Consider the following 18,731-nt stretch of genomic DNA (forward strand, 5'->3'; position numbering starts at 1 on the left):
AGATTCAGATTCATACCTCATAATGATTACTCAACAAGCATTGTTTTTTAAACTCTGGTTGTCCATCAGGACCTGTATGGAGCCGGCGTCGGGTCGACCCACCACCGAGCTACTGGAACCAGTGAATCTGCACTTAAATGTCAAGAGGAACCTCGCAGCTTCCTGGTACAAGAAGATGGTTGCCGTGGAGATCGATGGAGATCTGAAGCCCATGAAGGTAGGAGGAGATGCAGGAGGTGGAGGAGGAGGAGGAGGAGGAGTTGATGAGCTGCAAAACCTTCAGCTCTGCTTGTCCAGAGAGGTGCCAGTACTGATGGTGGTTTTAAGTTAAAATAACGTGTTCATTCTTTGGTTTTTCCTGTTTTTTCATGTACAGCAGAACATGAAACCATGAGTTTCATTAACAAAGTGATCCAGTATCCAGATTAAAGAAAATCACATCAAATCATTTGTTTATTATCAAAGACTAAAGCATGCATGACTATTATTGTGATACCATACATAGGATCAACCAAAATCGAAAGTTTTCTCACAAGCCGTTCACTCCATTTCCCTGGTAACCCTTAGGGTTCTCTAATACATAAATACATGTAACGTAACAATCGTTACCATTCTATAACTATAAACCTGAGCCAGTCCTAACTATAAACCTGAACCAGCCCTAACTATAAACCTGAGTCAACCCTAACTATAAACCTGAACCAGTCCTAACTATAAACCTGAGCCAGTCCTAACTATAAACCTGAGCCAGCCCTAACTATAAACCTGAACCAGCCCTAACTATAAACCTGAACCAGTCCTAACTATAAACCTGAGCCAGTCCTAACTATAAGCCTGAACCAGTCCTAACTATAAACCTGAGCCAGTCCTAACTATAAACCTGAGCCAGTCCTAACTATAAACCTGAGCCAGTCCTAACTATAAACCTGAACCAGCCCTAACTATAAACCTGAACCAGTCCTAACTATAAACCTGAACCAGCCCTAACTATAAACCTGAGCCAGCCCTAACTATAAACCTGAACCAGTCCTAACTATAAACCTGAACCAGCCCTAACTATAAACCTGAACCAGCCCTAACTATAAACCTGAGTCAGCCCTAACTATAAACCTGAACCAGTCCTAACTATAAACCTGAACCAGCCCTAACTATAAACCTGAACCAGCCCTAACTATAAACCTGAGTCAGTCCTAACTATAAACCTGAACCAGCCCTAACTATAAACCTGAACCAGCCCTAACTATATACCTGAACCAGCCCTAACTATAAACCTGAACCAGCCCTAACTATAAACCTGAACCAGCCCTAACTATAAACCTGAGTCAGCCCTAACTATAAACCTGAGCCAGTCCTAACTATAAACCTGAACCAGCCCTAACTATAAACCTGAACCAGCCCTAACTATAAACCTGAGCCAGTCCTAACTATAAACCTGAGCCAGCCCTAACTATAAACCTGAACCAGTCCTAACTATAAACCTGAGCCAGTCCTAACTATAGACCTGAGCCAGCCCTAACTATAAACCTGAGTCAGCCCTAACTATAAACCTGAACCAGCCCTAACTATAAACCTGAGCCAGCCCTAACTATAAACCTGAGCCAGCCCTAACTATAAACCTGAACCAGCCCTAACTATAAACCTGAACCAGTCCTAACTATAAACCTGAGCCAGTCCTAACTATAAACCTGAGCCAGCCCTAACTATAAACCTGAGCCAGTCCTAACTATAGACCTGAACCAGCCCTAACTATAAACCTGAGCCAGCCCTAACTATAAACCTGAGCCAGCCCTAACTATAAACCTGAACCAGCCCTAACTATAAACCTGAACCAGTCCTAACTATAAACCTGAGCCAGTCCTAACTATAAACCTGAGCCAGTCCTAACTATAAACCTGAGCCAGTCCTAACTATAAACCTGAGCCAGCCCTAACTATAAACCTGAGCCAGCCCTAACTATAAACCTGAGCCAGCCCTAACTATAAACCTGAACCAGCCCTAACTATAAACCTGAACCAGTCCTAACTATAAACCTGAGCCAGTCCTAACTATAAACCTGAACCAGTCCTAACTATAAACCTGAGCCAGCCCTAACTATAAACCTGAGCCAGTCCTAACTATAAACCTGAGCCAGCCCTAACTATAAACCTGAGCCAGCCCTAACTATAAACCTGAGCCAGTCCTAACTATAGACCTGAACCAGCCCTAACTATAAACCTGAGCCAGTCCTAACTATAGACCTGAACCAGCCCTAAATATAAACCTGAGTCAGCCCTAAATATAAACCTGAGTCAGCCCTAACTATAAACCTGAGCCAGCCCTAACTATAAACCTGAACCAGCCCTAACTATAAACCTGAGCCAGTCCTAAATATAAACCTGAGTCAGCCCTAAATATAAACCTGAGTCAGCCCTAACTATAAACCTGAGCCAGCCCTAACTATAAACCTGAACCAGCCCTAACTATAAACCTGAACCAGCCCTAACTATAAACCTGAACCAGCCCTAACTATAAACCTGAGTCAGCCCTAACTATAAACCTGAACCAGCCCTAACTATAAACCTGAACCAGCCCTAACTATAAACCTGAGTCAGCCCTAACTATAAACCTGAGCCAGTCCTAACTATAAACCTGAACCAGTCCTAACTATAAACCTGAACCAGCCCTAACTATAAACCTGAACCAGCCCTAACTATAAACCTGAACCAGCCCTAACTATAAACCTGAGCCAGCCCTAACTATAAACCTGAACCAGCCCTAACTATAAACCTGAACCAGCCCTAACTATAAACCTGAACCAGCCCTAACTATAAACCTGAGTCAGCCCTAACTATAAACCTGAGCCAGTCCTAACTATAAACCTGAACCAGTCCTAACTATAAACCTGAACCAGCCCTAACTATAAACCTGAACCAGCCCTAACTATAGACCTGAACCAGTCCTAACTATAAACCTGAACCAGCCCTAACTATAAACCTGAGCCAGCCCTAACTATAAACCTGAACCAGCCCTAACTATAAACCTGAACCAGCCCTAACTATAAACCTGAACCAGCCCTAACTATAAACCTGAACCAGCCCTAACTATAAACCTGAGTCAGCCCTAACTATAAACCTGAGCCAGTCCTAACTATAAACCTGAACCAGTCCTAACTATAAACCTGAACCAGCCCTAACTATAAACCTGAACCAGCCCTAACTATAGACCTGAACCAGTCCTAACTATAAACCTGAACCAGCCCTAACTATAAACCTGAACCAGCCCTAACTATAGACCTGAACCAGCCCTAACTATAAACCTGTTTTAACTCCTCTGTTCCAGTTATCACGCACACCACCAAAGGTACAGTTTGTTTTTCTGTAGTGTTGAGGTGCCGTTCTAGCTGCTGAGCTTTGTTCCCGTCCTGAAGGGTCTACTTGTGACTTTGAATAAATAGTATTGTTCTCGTGTTTGTAACTAGAGAGAGAGACCCTCCCCCTACCACTATTTGTGATCACATATACTGTGTTGATGTGGTTGTTTTCATTTATAGTTTTCTGTAATGTGAAATTTTATCACGGCTCAAAAATACTGCCTTAAGATCAACTATATTGACATCTACAATGAGTGATCACAGAGAAAGTTAGACCCCCAGATACGGTCTAGGCTAGCAGATTCACCTGCTTCCAGTCTTTATGCTAAGCTAGGCTAAACAGATATCTGAGACATCTTCAGAGACGAAGTGGATTGACCTGAATATGTGCTGTTCCTTAACTGTTCACTTCTCAGAGGATGATTACTGATGGTGGTGTCTGTGCTCGACCTGTAGGTGGAGCTGAGTCAGGACGACCTGACGGTGCTGCTCAGGATCCTGATGGAGAATCTGGGTGAAGCCGGTAGTTTGGAGCCCACCGCCCCGAGACAGGAGACTAGTCTGCAGCTCCGAGCAGCCGGAGGCCCCCCAACAGGTCTCTCTATTAACAAACATATTCACATGTGTAGAAGCATTCTTGTTGATATTAGATTCACAGCTGACTGAATGTTTTTTATCTGTTTTCTGACTTCAGGTGATGTTGGAAAACCGTCTGTAAGCAGTGAGGAAGAGGAGGAGGAAGCTCTGGAGACCATGAAGTTTAACTTCAACATTGAGTCTCTTGGTCTTGTTCTGTACAGCAACGACCCAAAACAGGTCAGTCGCCACATACGGACCCTGGATTAGCTTCTCTTAGTGTTCCAGGAGCTTTTTAACTTGTCTTTTATTTTGGAAATTCTACCTTGTTAGGTTTCTGCTGCGTTTCCTAGTAACCCTGTTATTATGTCCAGTAGTCCTGGATAAAGTTGGCTGCCATCTACAAGTTCACCAATAACATTTAAATTGACTTGTAATGGCTTTTAATAACACTGTTGACACGTGTCGTACTTTAAGAGGAACAAAATGTCAAAACGTCAAAAAAACTGCCATAAAAATACTAAAATAAAAATACTATATATTAATATTATTTTCCACATTCACAGAGTTTGGGTCTGTTTACTTGAGGCAAAAAATCTGGTTTAGTAAATGCTCGGGGGGATTCTTTTCACAGACTGGGATGAATCAATGATCAGCAGCATTGATTTGATGCATAATACAGCAGTGAAACCAGGGAAACAGCATCCGCAGAGGTCAAACATGAGAAAAATGCTCAATCTGGTGGAAATGAGTAAAATTTTGAAGCCAGAGCTCGAGACTGTTGGATTAATAGAATAAATGATTTTATATTGTAATGGGTTTAAAATTTGCCAAGATCTGTGCCATTCATGCCGATATTCAATCATACATTTCATTTAAGACTGTTCTACAAAATTGCCTCGACTCAATAAAAAGATTAGATGGTAAATTATTTTCTACAGCTAATAGCTGGTTCGGGATCAGCTGTTCCAGGATCGGCGCTCTGATTGTTTGGATCTCGTGGTCTGATTGTTGTTCCTGTTCCTTGCAGCCATCAGACCTTCAGCGCCAGCAGAGCCTCAGACTGGGCGAGTTCGCCCTCCACCTGCTGAAGACTTCGGGGAAGATCCTGACCAACGGCAGCATGGAGGTGACCACCATCCTCAGCGCCTGCACGCTGGACGACCTGAGGACCGGCATGGAGAGGGTGACCTCACGGTAACGGTCACATGACCTCTGGTTTCTGTCTGCCTGTGTGCCATCAAAACTGTTGAGATGAACACTGACTAATTCAGACTTACTACCATGTTAGAAGAAGGAACAGAGCAACTCCCTCGTGCCTCGTTCTCTGAACCCTCTGTGGTAACTCACCTTAGCTCTGCCTGTTGTGTTTTTGTTTTCTCCTCGTGGCTGCAGGATGGTCGGTCGGAGAGACGGGGAGAGCCCCGAGGCGATGATCGAGGTGACGTATCGACAGAGTGCTGGAGAACGGGAGGTGGTGGCCGTCCTGCAGAAGCTTTACCTGTGTGCCAGTGTGGAGTTCCTGATGGCCGTCGCAGATTTCTTCTTGCAGGCTCTGCCGCAGAGCTCGGCTCCGACCGCCGCATCTGCACCGAGCGACAGACTGCCGCTGAGACAGACCGCCGAGCCGCGAGCAGACGCCAAGACGGGTACGACCAAGAGACCCTCAAAGTTTGAAACCGCTCCTGTAAAATATAGTAAATGTTCCAGGTAAAAGTTAAACAAACAGCCTTCAACCTTTATTTTAACAAACTGGCTGCAACAGACGTAGAGTTGTGAGTCATCAGCAGCAGATACCAGGAAGCAGCATGTACAACAGAAAACAGACTCGCTCACGAACAGAGCAGTCTGATACCATATTTATACCTTGTTACAATCTAAACTCTGCTCGTCTTCTCTGCAGCCTCGCTGGTCCGGACTCGTTTGCGGGCGGTGGTGGTGGACCCGGAGGTGGTGTTCGTGGCCAGCCTGATGAAGGCGGACGCCCCCGCCCTCGTGGCCTCGTTTCAGTGCGACTTCAGCCTGCAGGCCGAGGAGGACGGCACCCGGAACACGAGGGCCAACCTGAGGGAGCTGAAGGTCCTCGCGTGCCCCTTCATCCGAAACAAGGAGGACAACGCCGTCACCACCGTAAGATCACAGGAACACATGATGTGGGGTCACGGCAGGTCATACGTTAAAGGGTAACTCCGGTATTTTTCAACCTGGACCTCGTCTGTTTAGCGGCTGCCGTCTGCAGCGTTCTCCCTCACTGCTGCACCAATTACATTGTTTTGTCCCTATTAGACACAAGAGGACAAATAGGGTCCAGGTTTAAGAAGACTTAGTGTATTTTTCTTCTTGTCATTATTAAACCTCACATTTAGACCCAAACCACTAACATGTTAGTTCATCTCTCAATACTGTCTACAGACTTCCTGTTCGAGGCTGGAGCTCGGAGCCCATTGGTTCCTACTGAAGATGTAAAATCTTTACAAATATGTCGTTTTTTTTAAAACAGTTTTTCACAAACGTCACTAGTTAGCTAGTTAGAAAGCTTCATTTGCTCATTTGATGTGGTTAAAAACATGATCTTAACGGGGCTGGCGATTGTTTCAAGATGGCTAAAAATACTTATAAAGTCGTGCATCACTTACACCCACAGACTGAAGACTGAGACCCGTCGACTCAGGTGATCCAGGAAAACACTGTGATAACATTTCATTATGTGCGACTCGTCACATTGTTTTTTGGGGGGAAGTGGAACTAGACCAGATGTTTTCCACATTACTGGAGACAAAAGGAAAAGATGTGAACTTAAAACTGACTGTTGTTCAGACTGTAGAAAATCCAACAAGGGCAGCAGTTGTAGTTTAAGTTTATTATTATTATTATTATTATAATAGGAATCTGTAGAATAAAAATCATTACACCAAGGTGCTCTCTATCTAAAACATAACAAAATCTATAAAAAACAATTTAAATATTTTATCTCAGCTCGTCTTGCACAGACAGAAATATATACGTGTTTTGCTACAATGACTCACAAACAGACTCACGAGGTGATGATGCAGCAGCTGGTTATGACTGGTTATGACCATATTCTTCCTTTATTCATTCAAGTTTTATGAATAGAATGCAAAAATATCTTGTGTTGATATTAGCTGCAGGAGAAATGTTGTTGTTTACTGCGTTTAAATTCTGGCCCTGACTGTACGAACGCGCCGCCTTCACAGGGAAACGGCTCCTCTTCAGCTGAAACCTGAGCAGCGACTCACTGCTCTGACTCTGTCCAATAGGTGTTGAGACCCTGCTCTGTCGCCTTGGAGGCCAAAACCCACCCAAACCAACCACTGAGCGGCTTTGTGACGGTGGAGGACGTCATCGTCAAGGTACATTGATTTATCAAATATTATTCTTAAATGTCTTCATGAGAGTCGAGCGACTCGTGAACTCTTCGTCTTCGTCCTGCAGATCTCTCCGTTCATCCTCAACACGGTGCAGACGATAACGGACGCCATGACGGCCAAGCAGAGCGACGAGCAGAGTCTGGAGTCGAAGGCGGACTTCCGTGACCTCTGGTCGGTCATGAACGTCTACAGCTGTAACTACTGGTTCCTGGGGGTGGACCAGGCCACCGAGGTCACCGAGAGCTTCAGAGAGCAGGACGGGCTGCAAGAGGGCGAGAGCTTTACCGCGGAAGTCAAGGTACGACCTTTCAGCTCCAAGACGATTTTATTCTGAAACATTACGAGATCAGATGTGTTTCCTGTTGACGAGGTATTGTCGCCCCGACAGGTGGTCCAGGTGACTCTTGAGTCCGGTTTGGGTCATCGGACTGTCCCTCTGCTGCTGGCCGAGTCCTCCTTCAACGGATCGGCCAAAAACTGGTCGTCTCTGCTGCAGCTCAGTGCAGACATGACCCTGGAGGTGAGAACTGGTCCTTTATACCAGAACCTGGACCTGTACTTCACACCTGAACCTGTCCCTCGTACCTGAACCTGTCCTTCATACCTGAACCTGTCCTTCACACCTGAATCTGTCCTACACACCTGAACCTGTCCTTCACACCTGAACCTGTCCTTCATACCTGAACCTGTCCTTCACATCTGAACCTGTCCTTCATACCTGAACCTGTCCTTCCCACCTGAACCTGAACCTGTCCTTCACATCTGAACCTGTCCTTCATACCTGAACCTGTCCTTCACACCTGAACCTGAACCTGTCCTTCACACCTGAACCTGTCCTTCACACCTGAACCTGTCCTTCACACCTGAACCTGAACCTGTCCTTCACATCTGAACCTGTCCTTCACACCTGAACCTGAACCTGTCCTTCACATCTGAACCTGTCCTTCATACCTGAACCTGTCCTTCACACCTGAACCTGAACCTGTCCTTCACATCTGAACCTGTCCTTCATACCTGAACCTGAACCTGTCCTTCATACCTGAACCTGTCCTTCACACCTGAACCTGAACCTGTCCTTCATACCTGAACCTGTCCTTCACACCTGAACCTGAACCTGTCCTTCACATCTGAACCTGAACCTGTCCTTCACATCTGAACCTGTCCTTCATACCTGAACCTGTCCTTCACACCTGAACCTGAACCTGTCCTTCACATCTGAACCTGAACCTGTCCTTCACATCTGAACCTGTCCTTCATACCTGAACCTGTCCTTCATACCTGAACCTGTCCTTCACACCTGAACCTGTCCTTCACATCTGAACCTGTCCTTCACACCTGAACCTGAACCTGTCCTTCACATCTGAACCTGTCCTTCATACCTGAACCTGTCCTTCACACCTGAACCTGAACCTGTCCTTCACATCTGAACCTGTCCTTCATACCTGAACCTGTCCTTCACACCTGAACCTGAACCTGTCCTTCATACCTGAACCTGTCCTTCACACCTGAACCTGAACCTGTCCTTCACATCTGAATCTGTCCTTCCCACCTGAACCTGAACCTGTCCTTCGCACCTGAACCTGTCCTTCACACCTGAACCTGAACCTGTCCTTCACACCTGAACCTGTCCCTTACACCTGAACCTGTCCTTCACACCTGAACCTGTCCTTCACATCTGAACCTGTCCTTCACACCTGAACCTGTCCCTTCCACCTGAACCTGTCCCTTACACCTGAACCTGTCCTTCACACCTGAACCTGTCCTTCACATCTGAACCTGTCCTTCATACCTGAACCTGTCCTTCACACCTGAACCTGTCCTTCACACCTGAACCTGTCCATCACACCTGAACCTGTCCTTCACACCTGAACCTGAACCTGTCCTTCACACCTGAACCTGTCCCTTACACCTGAACCTGTCCTTCACACCTGAACCTGTCCTTCATACCTGAACCTGTCCTTCCCACCTGAACCTGAACCTGTCCTTCGCACCTGAACCTGTCCTTCACACCTGAACCTGTCCTTCACACCTGAACCTGTCCATCACACCTGAACCTGTCCTTCACACCTGAACCTGAACCTGTCCTTCACACCTGAACCTGTCCCTTACACCTGAACCTGTCCTTCACACCTGAACCTGTCCTTCACACCTGAACCTGTCCTTCACACCTGAACCTGTCCTTCACACCTGAACCTGTCCTTCACATCTGAACCTGTCCTTCACACCTGAACCTGTCCCTTACACCTGAACCTGTCCTTCACACCTGAACCTGTCCTTCACATCTGAACCTGTCCTTCACACCTGAACCTGAACCTGTCCTTCATACCTGAACCTGTCCTTCACACCTGAACCTGTCCCTTACACCTGAACCTGTACTTCACACCTGAACCTGAACCTGTCCTTCATACCTGAACCTGTCCTTCACACCTGAACCTGTCCTTCACACCTGAACCTGAACCTGTCCTTCACACCTGAACCTGTCCCTTACACCTGAACCTGTCCTTCACACCTGAACCTGTCCTTCACACCTGAACCTGTCCTTCACACCTGAACCTGTCCTTCACACCTGAACCTGTCCTTCACATCTGAACCTGTCCCTTACACCTGAACCTGTCCTTCACACCTGAACCTGTCCTTCACATCTGAACCTGTCCTTCACACCTGAACCTGAACCTGTCCTTCATACCTGAACCTGTCCTTCACACCTGAACCTGTCCCTTACACCTGAACCTGTACTTCACACCTGAACCTGAACCTGTCCTTCATACCTGAACCTGTCCTTCACACCTGAACCTGTCCTTCACACCTGAACCTGAACCTGTCCTTCACACCTGAACCTGTCCTTCATACCTGGACCTGAACCTGTCCTTTACACCTGAATCTGTTCTTCACTGTTTCATCACGTTTTTAAGAACGTGGTATTTGGCACGAGATATTTCCATAACTTTATGATATAAACGGCTGTAGATGTAGGAGAAACACCTGAAACTCACTTTCTTTCACACTTTTTTTAAACGGTAAACCGTGATGTTTCTGATACTGAAGTCAAACAGGATAAATAGAGTTCCTGCAGCTGCTGACTGAAAGAACAAATATGTACAACATTAGGATGTTTCATTGTGTATGACGTAATATGTTGACACCTGTCGTTTGTCTGCAGGTGAACTATTTTAATGAGGTCCATGCGGTGTGGGAGCCTCTGATCGAACGAGTCGACAGCGGCAGACGCAGATGGAACCTGGAGCTTGAGGTAAATTCTGTCAGTATTAACAGAAATTCATTGAAACCCAATAATTTTGATTCCTCCCCCAAAATAAACAATCTTTGTGGTCGGCTCTGGCCATGTCGGAGTTACCTGTTTGTCATTCTGCAGTAGTGAAGAATATTTTGGGAATTTCAGGGAGATTGCCTTCTCTGTACACTCTTAGAAATAAAGGTGCTAACTAGAACTCTAGGTGGGACCTTTCATAAACGTCCCACCTGGAGTTCTTTCAGAGGGTTTTAACTAGAACCCAACATACAGGATCAGAACCCCCTATGAGAGGTTCTTCAGAGAACTAGTCTATGGTGTAACTGCTCCACCCAGTACCCTTTCTGGAAGTTCTATAAAGAACCTTTCTAAGGGTGCTAACAAGAACCCATCCAGGGGGTTCTACTGACAACCCTTTTATATTCCAAGGCTTTTTACTAGAACCCTAAAGTCCTGATTTGATGCAGCTCAACCCACAAACGTTCTGGTTAACAGTCACAGCTTTGGGGGTTGTTCCCTTTTACCGCCAATGCTTTTTAACGGTCCTTGAAGAACTCTTCCTTCTAGAGCGGGGTCTCGCAATGAAAAAGGGCTCTTAATGGAACCATTAGTCTTACAAAGAGCCCTTGAAAAACCTGTTTTCAAAAATGGGTCTTTCAGAGGCAAACGGTTCTTGGTAGAACCTCAGCCCTTTGAGGAAGAACCCATTTGGAACCTTTATTTCTAAGAAATGTAGAGCCTGGTTTTACCCTCCCATGAGGTTGGCCTAGGGTTACTTACCGAGGTGGATTCTGCCTCTTTACTATTGTATCACATTTGTGTGAATAGACGACGAAATCGTTGATGAACAATCACCTTTCCTTGTTTTGTTTGTTTGCTGCAGATGAAGAACAACCCGGTCCAGGACAAGAGTCCCATTCACGGAGACGACTTCGTCATTCTGCCCGAACCTCGCACGGCCATCAACATCTGCTCCAAAGACACCATGAACATCACCGTCTCCCAGTGCAGCCTCAACGTCTTTTACAACCTCGCCAAGGTACGACACGTAACAACCTTTTCGTGAACCATTTCTTTACTTCTATGAATAGCAGCAGTTAATTACTAACGTGTTGCTGCTGTGTTTTTTAATCAGGCGTTTTCTGAGGCCACAGCCTCCACCTTTGACTACTCTCTGAAGGAGAAGGCGCCCTTCACCATCAGGAACTCTCTTGGGATTCCTCTCATCGTGCAGCACACCGCCAACCTGAGGCCGGTGGGTTCACCGGCACAGGGAAAGCTACACGAGCTGCCGGTGGATCAGAGCATGGACCTGGAGCACTCCGGGTTCAAATCGTCGTCACGTGGCAAACTGTCGGCTCTGCAGCGGCAAGAGAGCTGCCTGTTCAACCTCACCATCGGTCAGAACACCTCACTTTCACTGCAATCTCTTTCTCTGGTTCCAACATTCATTTCTGCCTGCTACATGTATGAGTGGACTTTCAAAGTCCTGTGTTGTTGCACAACTTTAGCATATCTATTGTTTGTTTGTTAGCAGGCTTCACGCTAGCACTTTAGCATACACCGTCGGTAGATAACAGACACATACTGTACCATCAGCCAATGTGATCGCTGACCGTTCTAGTTTCTTGGCGCTCTAATCCCCGGTTCTTTCTGTCCGCATGTCAAAGTGTTTTTTGGGGCGAGACTCTGAAACTCAAAGTGCTCGTGATGATTGGCCAGCATGGCAGTCTGCCTGCGAATGAAGGTCGTAAAACTAATAATGTGTGACTAAAGGTTGGTTGATGTGTCTCTGAACCCGCAGTTCCCTCCGGATACAGCGAGATCGCCAACATCGCTGTGGACAAACCGGGTCGTCGTCTCTACAACATCCGGGGTCCTATGCTGCAGGAGGCGGTTGCTGTTCTGCTGCAGATCGACGCCGCCGAGGGCAACAAGGTCATCACTGTCCGCTCACCGCTGCAGGTCTGAATCGCACGACGTTGGAAAAACTTCACCACAGTCTGAAACTCGTTGAAGAACCGACAGAATCTATGTTTTTTGTTTTCAGATAAAGAATCACTTCTCTGTGCCGTTCACCATCCTGAAGTACTGTCCGACATCCAGGAGCCTGCAGAGCGTCGGACAAGCCGAACCTGAGAAGGAGTTCCACATCGCCCTGGAAACATACAGGTAGTGTCACAATGCCTTGCTGAGGGGCTCGAGGGAACACACAGAGTCCTCAGCTTGCAGCGTCTCTTATTTAAAACAGCGCTTCTTGTTTGTTTCTGTTCGATATTCATCTGAACTTCCAGTTAGTTCTTCTTAAAGATGAGAGAATCAAAGGAAAAGCTCAGATCTTTAAAGCTTGGAGACCTGTTTTTCTCTTTTTCGGGGACTGAAAGCTAAGAACCTGAAGATTAGTTTCATTAATTAACTGTGAAAGTCTAAAAGGGCTTAGAACATTATGATCGAAGTATATGATGGCCTTTGTATTTCATTCATTTCATTTACGTCTCATAAGCTGTTGCAGCAATTTTGGGATTGATATCATTTGTTACACATATTTAGTGCTAAATATAATCATGTTTTTCCACTCAAGAATCAATGAACGTGATAAAGAATCCCTCCAAAATACCACATTAAGACTCTAAGAGCTTAAAGGAAGACCACACCTAAAGTCATGGAGTGATTTGGTATGAAAAGAGAATTATTGGATGGCGAGCACTTCTGTTCTGGAAATGTGCTGCCGTTGTTTTTTTCCTCCTCCAAGGGTTTTATGTTCTCTTCTCTTCACTGTTGTTCAGATGTGGTGAAAACACAAACAAGGAAAGTTCAAAATCGACTGTTAGTTCCTCAAATGTTTTGATTTTTATTCAGGAAGATTCACTTCTATACAGTTCTGCTTCGTCAGCAGAGGTTTTGGTGCCGGTCTCTCTGGTTGTTGTAGTTCTATGCCCCTCCTTCCCCTCCAGATGTCAGCTGTTTGTGCGCCCAGCGGGTTGTCTGGACGCTCAGTACGGTCCGTCGACCACCTGCGTGTCGTGGAAGGAGCAGGTGCACCGCAGCTCGGAGGTGCGTTCGGTGCTGCAGTGTCCGGCGACCGACAGCGGCCTGCTGCCGCTGATGGTCAGCACGCTGGCCGTCCCCGACGACCTGCGCCACATCACCAGCCACGGGGAGGAGGACTGGGACCCGGCCTACGTCATCCACCTCCACCCGGTGGCCACGCTGCGCAACCTGCTGCCCTACACCGTCCGGTACATGATGGAGGTATGGCAGCTCCCACAGAGTCAGAAACATAGACGCAAGGATCTAGATTTTATCAGGGCCGTGTTGATTAGGATCGGACCTGTTGGGATCCACAAACATGTATCTATTTCAGTCATCTAATCTAATGTGGTTCGGTCTGATGTGGTCTCTCCTCCTCAGAGCTCAGCGGACTCCTATGAGCTTCAGGAAGGCAGCACGTCGGACCTCCTGAACGCTCGCGTCTCGGGGGAGATCATGTCGTTGGTGCTGATGAGGTATCAGGGCCGTGACTGGCACGGCCACGTACGCATCCAACAGGAAATGCCAGAGTTCTTGGCCACGAGTCTCGTCTGCGACTCGGACCCCAACGCGACGGTGGACGTGAGCGTTCACGTGACGAGGACGGCGAGCCGCCTGGTGCTGTCGCTCTTCAGCCCGTACTGGATCATCAACAAGACGTCTCGAGTGCTGCAGTACCGAGCCGAGGACGTCAGCGTGAAGCACCCCGCAGACTACCGCGACATCATCCTGTTCTCCTTCAGGAAGAAGAACCTCTTCAGCAAGAGCAAGGTGAGGACGACCGAGTCCCAGCATGGAGCCTGAGGAGGTCTAGATATACGAGGATGACAGTCATCAGCTTAAACACTGTCCTGCTCCCCAGAGGATGAACACTCCTGGGACCTTTCCTCTAGCGCCACCCGCAGGACAAACTCAATTTATTTTCTTTATCTCTGTTTTTATCAGAAGTATTGTTCTTCCCAAACTCACATGTTGTGCATCTGATTTCTTGTTTTTCACCTGAACTTTTAACCTGAAGACTAAAACCAAACCCGGCCACGTGTCACGGTGGTGAAAGTTATTTTGATAGAAGTGCAGTGAGGTCAACTTGTTGTTGTTTTGTTGCAGCTCCAGCTGTGCGTCTCCACCAGCTCCTGGTCGGACGGTTTCTCTCTGGACACGGTGGGAAGTTACGGCTGTGTTCGCTGTCCCGCCACCAACATGGACTTCCTGGTAACTATAAAAAGGCTCGATCAGCGTCTCTTCAGATTAGAACCAGATTAGTCAAATCAGATTAAATAATCCCAACTCAAGGTTCACTTACTCACTTGTTACGGAGCTTTTGACCATTTCACACAGTCTTCATCTGCAGGTTGTTGTTGGTGCTCAGAATAAACACCAGATTAGATCAGAGTAGAAGAGGCCAAGAGGAATGTGGTTTAGAGTTTGAACAATGAGCTGATTAGTCGGTTGTTTAACACAAAAATGCAAACGTGTATATTTGCTGGTTTTATTCTTCTTTGATATTAAACTAAATTTATTTGAGGTTTTGGTCTGTCGGTCCAGTTTAACAAGACATTTAGTGTTTATAAATCAAGTTGGGTTTAAATGTGTTTTTCACTATTCTTTTACCGTTTACTGTTTGTTTTTTTGGACCAAACAGATAATTGATTAATTGATAAAGTTAACCAGAATGAATCAAAAACAGGTTGGATTAATAAAAGCAGCTCTAGTTTGACTCCTTCACTCGTCTTCCTCAGTATTTGCTTCGTACTTTGTGTGTCCAGGTGGGCGTTAGCATCCAGATGAGCAGCTTCAACATCACCAGGATCGTCACCATGAGTCCGTTCTACACTCTGGTCAACAAGTCGTCGTACGAGCTGGAGGTGGGAGAAGTCACCAGCGAGACCTCCACCAGGTGGCACTACATCTCCTCCACCGAGGTTTGTGACCACATCCGGCCGGCAGGGTCCACGACGCTCAGAGAGTTGTTGTTGTGTGGTTGTAATTCTGTTGTTGTTGTTGTTGTTATGTTGCAGTGCCTCCCTCTGTGGCCGGAGAACAATTCGGGGAAGTTGTGCGTCCGTGTGGTCGGATCTGAATCAACCTCCAAGTTCTTCTTCTTTAACCGGCAGGACAACGGCACCCTGCTGAGCCTCGACGTGGTCTGTGTCTGGACCAATCACATCGGCTGATTTGACTCTGAGAGCGTCGCGCATTATCAGGGTTGTTTACGCTTGTGTGTGTGTGTGTGTGTGTGTGTGTGTGTGTGTGTGTGTGTGTGTGTGTGTGTGTGTGTGTGTGTGTGTGTGTGTGTGTGTGTGTGTGTGTGTGTGTTTTCAGTGCGGTGGGATCATCGTAGACGTCAACATCTCTGATCTCTCCACCATCATCAGCTTCAATGATTACTACGAAGGAGCAGCTCCAGCCCTGCTGCTCAACCACACGCCCTGGGTCACCATCAGCTACAGGCAGAGGTCAGAGGTCAACAACATTTAGCCAACATTAAGTCCGTTTAATCGAACACAACCTGCCAAAGGTGGTCCCTCCTCCCCCTGCTCAGCGACAACAGAAGCCCCGCCCCCCTGACCTTGTTATGGCTCGGGTGCATTAAAAGCCAACCCCATATTATTCTCTCGTTTTAGAACGAGCTTCGTCCGCTAAACGACTCACCTCGCCATATTTCTTGTTTTGTTTTTAAGGCTGCCTTCAAAATATTGAGCAACAAGCATTGATTCACATCTTGCTTAAATTGGCTTATAACTTATTTTTTTTGACAGTTTTTGAAATCTAACTTCTCTCTCTCTCTTTTTTTCAGCGGCTCAGCGACGGTTCACGAGCTGAAACCCGGCGAGGCTCGGCGGTTTGCGTGGGACGACCCGGCGGGCGTCCGGACGCTCATTTGGAGCTGCATGGAAAATTCTGGAGAGCTGGACCTGCTGAAGGTCTGAAACTATGGGGTTCATTTTTTTTTAAATGTGGGTTAGCAAACCATACAACAAAAAAAAATAGGAGAAATGGGATGATCATGTTGCTCTGTGTCTGCTGGATGTGGAATTAGGCAGCTAAAAAAATGTAACCATTAACATGTCCGGAGTCTTTGTTTGACAAAAACTCATCTTATTTATGATTTTGTGGAACTTTGAACCTTTCTGCATGACAATGAAAAGTCTTTATCCACTGAGAAAGATGGTTGAAAGTTTGCAAAAAGCTATTATTTTTAGTTTTGTTATGTCAGATGTTGTGTTTGCAGCTTGTACAGAAACTACAGGTTTAGATGTACACAATGTATACACTGCAATACCAGTTGTAACCAGTTAAAATCACTGGTGGAGGCAGTATTTCTATATGTGTTGATTTTTTAATGGGTGCCACCAGTCAAATCAGTCACTAGACTCATTTACATGGTTTATGGGGACATGATTTTTGTTGACCAGAATTTGGGTCCTCACAAATGGGGCTTCTAGTGTTAGGTCCCCATAACGATAGTAAATCAACTTTGAGTGTGTGTCTGGTCTTTTTGCTACAGGACGATGTGGGTCAGTTCTCCTACGACAGCTTGTCTCAGGTACACTGGGTTTCCTTCTTGGATGGACGCCAGCGGGTGCTGCTGTTCACCGAGGACGTCGGCGTGGTGACGAAGGCTCGGCAGGCCGAGGAGCTCGAGCAGTTCCAACAGGAAGTGAAGGTGTCGCTGCAAAACCTCGGACTGTCGCTGATCAACAACACCAACCGGCAGGAGATCGCTTACGTCGGCATCACCAGGTAAATGCATCACCAGAGCGGACCGGGTGAGGTTAGCGGGTCAGACATCCTAAAGTCACAGAGGTGGTTTTCTTTTGACCTGTTTCAGTCTTTCATTACTTATTGGTGTAACGTTTACTTGTATATGAAACACGGTATATAAATATATATTTACTTGTGAGCGTTTGACCGTCCACAGCTCAGGTGTGGTTTGGGAGATGAAGCCAAAGAACCGCTGGAAGCCGTTCAGTCAGAAGAACATCAACCTGCTGGAGAAAACCTACCAGAGTCAGCTGAGCGGGAAGACGGAGGTGGGCTGGGTCAAACTGGAGACCAACCTGGAGGTCAGAGGTCAACACACACACACACACACACACACACACACAGACTCAGTATAAAACTTCATAGACTAAATATAAACACAGGGTCTTTCTCATTTATCGATTTTGTGCCTCCTCGATTCCTTTCCACACACCACCATGTCACCTCACACGTTAATCGTCTAAAACATGAGTGTTAGATTTCCAGTCGTTTGTCCAATGAGCTGAGTGAGAGCGTGTGATGTCACCGATCATCAGGTCAACCTAAACGCAGCTGTCATGATGATGCGTCAGCCGTGTTCCTGCCCGGTGAGGAGGAACTTCCTGTCTGGGATCCAGGTGGAGTTCAAACAGTCACCGCACCAGCGCAGCCTGAGGGCCCAGCTGCACTGGCTGCAGGTAAACACACACACACACACACACACACACACACACACACACACTCGGGTGATGTCATGACCAGTGTGGGTTCTGTCTGCAGGTGGATAACCAGCTGCCGGGTGCCATCTTCCCCATCGTCTTCCATCCTGTTCCTCCTCCAAAATCCATCGCCTTGGATTCAGGTTAGTTTTCCTCCATCTTTACACATTCACCTGTCGAGGTTCCTCACAAACCAAAACCGACCTGCTCAACTCACCTTAAAGTTTCCTTAGAGTTGAAGAATGAAAACGTGTCATAAAGACGAGTTTAGAATAATTGTGGGAGATGTTAACGTGTCATTGAGTTGGATCTCTGTTGCTGTTGATGAGCCGAGTCTCTTTAACTCTGAGCTCCGCCTCCACAGAGCCGAAGCCGTTCATCGACGTGTCCATCATCACCAGGTTCAACGAGCACAGCAGCGTCATGCAGTTCAAGTGAGTAACAACCACTGTTAGTCTTTCACCTGAATGTTTATAACCTCTGGCGGTATTTGAATCCTGTAACTGTGATGGATTCTGATGAAGTATTGACAGTGTTGGTGTGTACTTCAGGTACTTCATGGCTCTGGTTCAGGAGATGGCGGTGAAGATCGATCAGGGTTTCCTGGGAGCCACCTTGGCTCTGTTCACCCCTGCTGCAGACCTCCAGGCTGACAGACAGAAGGTAGAGCGAGG

At 46.7% G+C, this 18,731-nt stretch overlaps 1 protein-coding gene across 2 annotated transcripts in view; it reads left to right on the forward strand.

Annotated features, from left to right (window-relative positions):
• The window catches only part of vps13c (vacuolar protein sorting 13 homolog C), a 57,767-nt gene that overhangs the window by 24,289 nt on the left and 14,747 nt on the right, over positions 1 to 18,731 (forward strand). For both annotated transcript variants that reach the window (XM_079162391.1, XM_079162392.1), the window contains 27 exons: positions 70 to 217; positions 3,806 to 3,944; positions 4,044 to 4,165; positions 4,956 to 5,122; positions 5,321 to 5,574; positions 5,829 to 6,055; positions 7,204 to 7,296; positions 7,379 to 7,612; positions 7,703 to 7,834; positions 10,475 to 10,564; positions 11,448 to 11,603; positions 11,700 to 11,964; positions 12,369 to 12,529; positions 12,615 to 12,736; positions 13,519 to 13,816; positions 13,976 to 14,365; positions 14,702 to 14,806; positions 15,361 to 15,516; positions 15,613 to 15,738; positions 15,917 to 16,050; positions 16,392 to 16,518; positions 17,103 to 17,338; positions 17,517 to 17,661; positions 17,896 to 18,036; positions 18,119 to 18,200; positions 18,422 to 18,491; positions 18,609 to 18,720. In XM_079162391.1, the coding sequence (XP_079018517.1) occupies positions 70 to 217; positions 3,806 to 3,944; positions 4,044 to 4,165; positions 4,956 to 5,122; positions 5,321 to 5,574; positions 5,829 to 6,055; positions 7,204 to 7,296; positions 7,379 to 7,612; positions 7,703 to 7,834; positions 10,475 to 10,564; positions 11,448 to 11,603; positions 11,700 to 11,964; positions 12,369 to 12,529; positions 12,615 to 12,736; positions 13,519 to 13,816; positions 13,976 to 14,365; positions 14,702 to 14,806; positions 15,361 to 15,516; positions 15,613 to 15,738; positions 15,917 to 16,050; positions 16,392 to 16,518; positions 17,103 to 17,338; positions 17,517 to 17,661; positions 17,896 to 18,036; positions 18,119 to 18,200; positions 18,422 to 18,491; positions 18,609 to 18,720 (4,432 nt within the window). The remainder of the gene's footprint in view (positions 1 to 69; positions 218 to 3,805; positions 3,945 to 4,043; positions 4,166 to 4,955; positions 5,123 to 5,320; positions 5,575 to 5,828; positions 6,056 to 7,203; positions 7,297 to 7,378; positions 7,613 to 7,702; positions 7,835 to 10,474; positions 10,565 to 11,447; positions 11,604 to 11,699; positions 11,965 to 12,368; positions 12,530 to 12,614; positions 12,737 to 13,518; positions 13,817 to 13,975; positions 14,366 to 14,701; positions 14,807 to 15,360; positions 15,517 to 15,612; positions 15,739 to 15,916; positions 16,051 to 16,391; positions 16,519 to 17,102; positions 17,339 to 17,516; positions 17,662 to 17,895; positions 18,037 to 18,118; positions 18,201 to 18,421; positions 18,492 to 18,608; positions 18,721 to 18,731) is intronic.

Source organism: Pholis gunnellus, assembly GCF_910591455.1.
Source record: "Pholis gunnellus genome assembly, chromosome: 1".
NCBI lineage: Eukaryota > Metazoa > Chordata > Actinopteri > Perciformes > Pholidae > Pholis > Pholis gunnellus.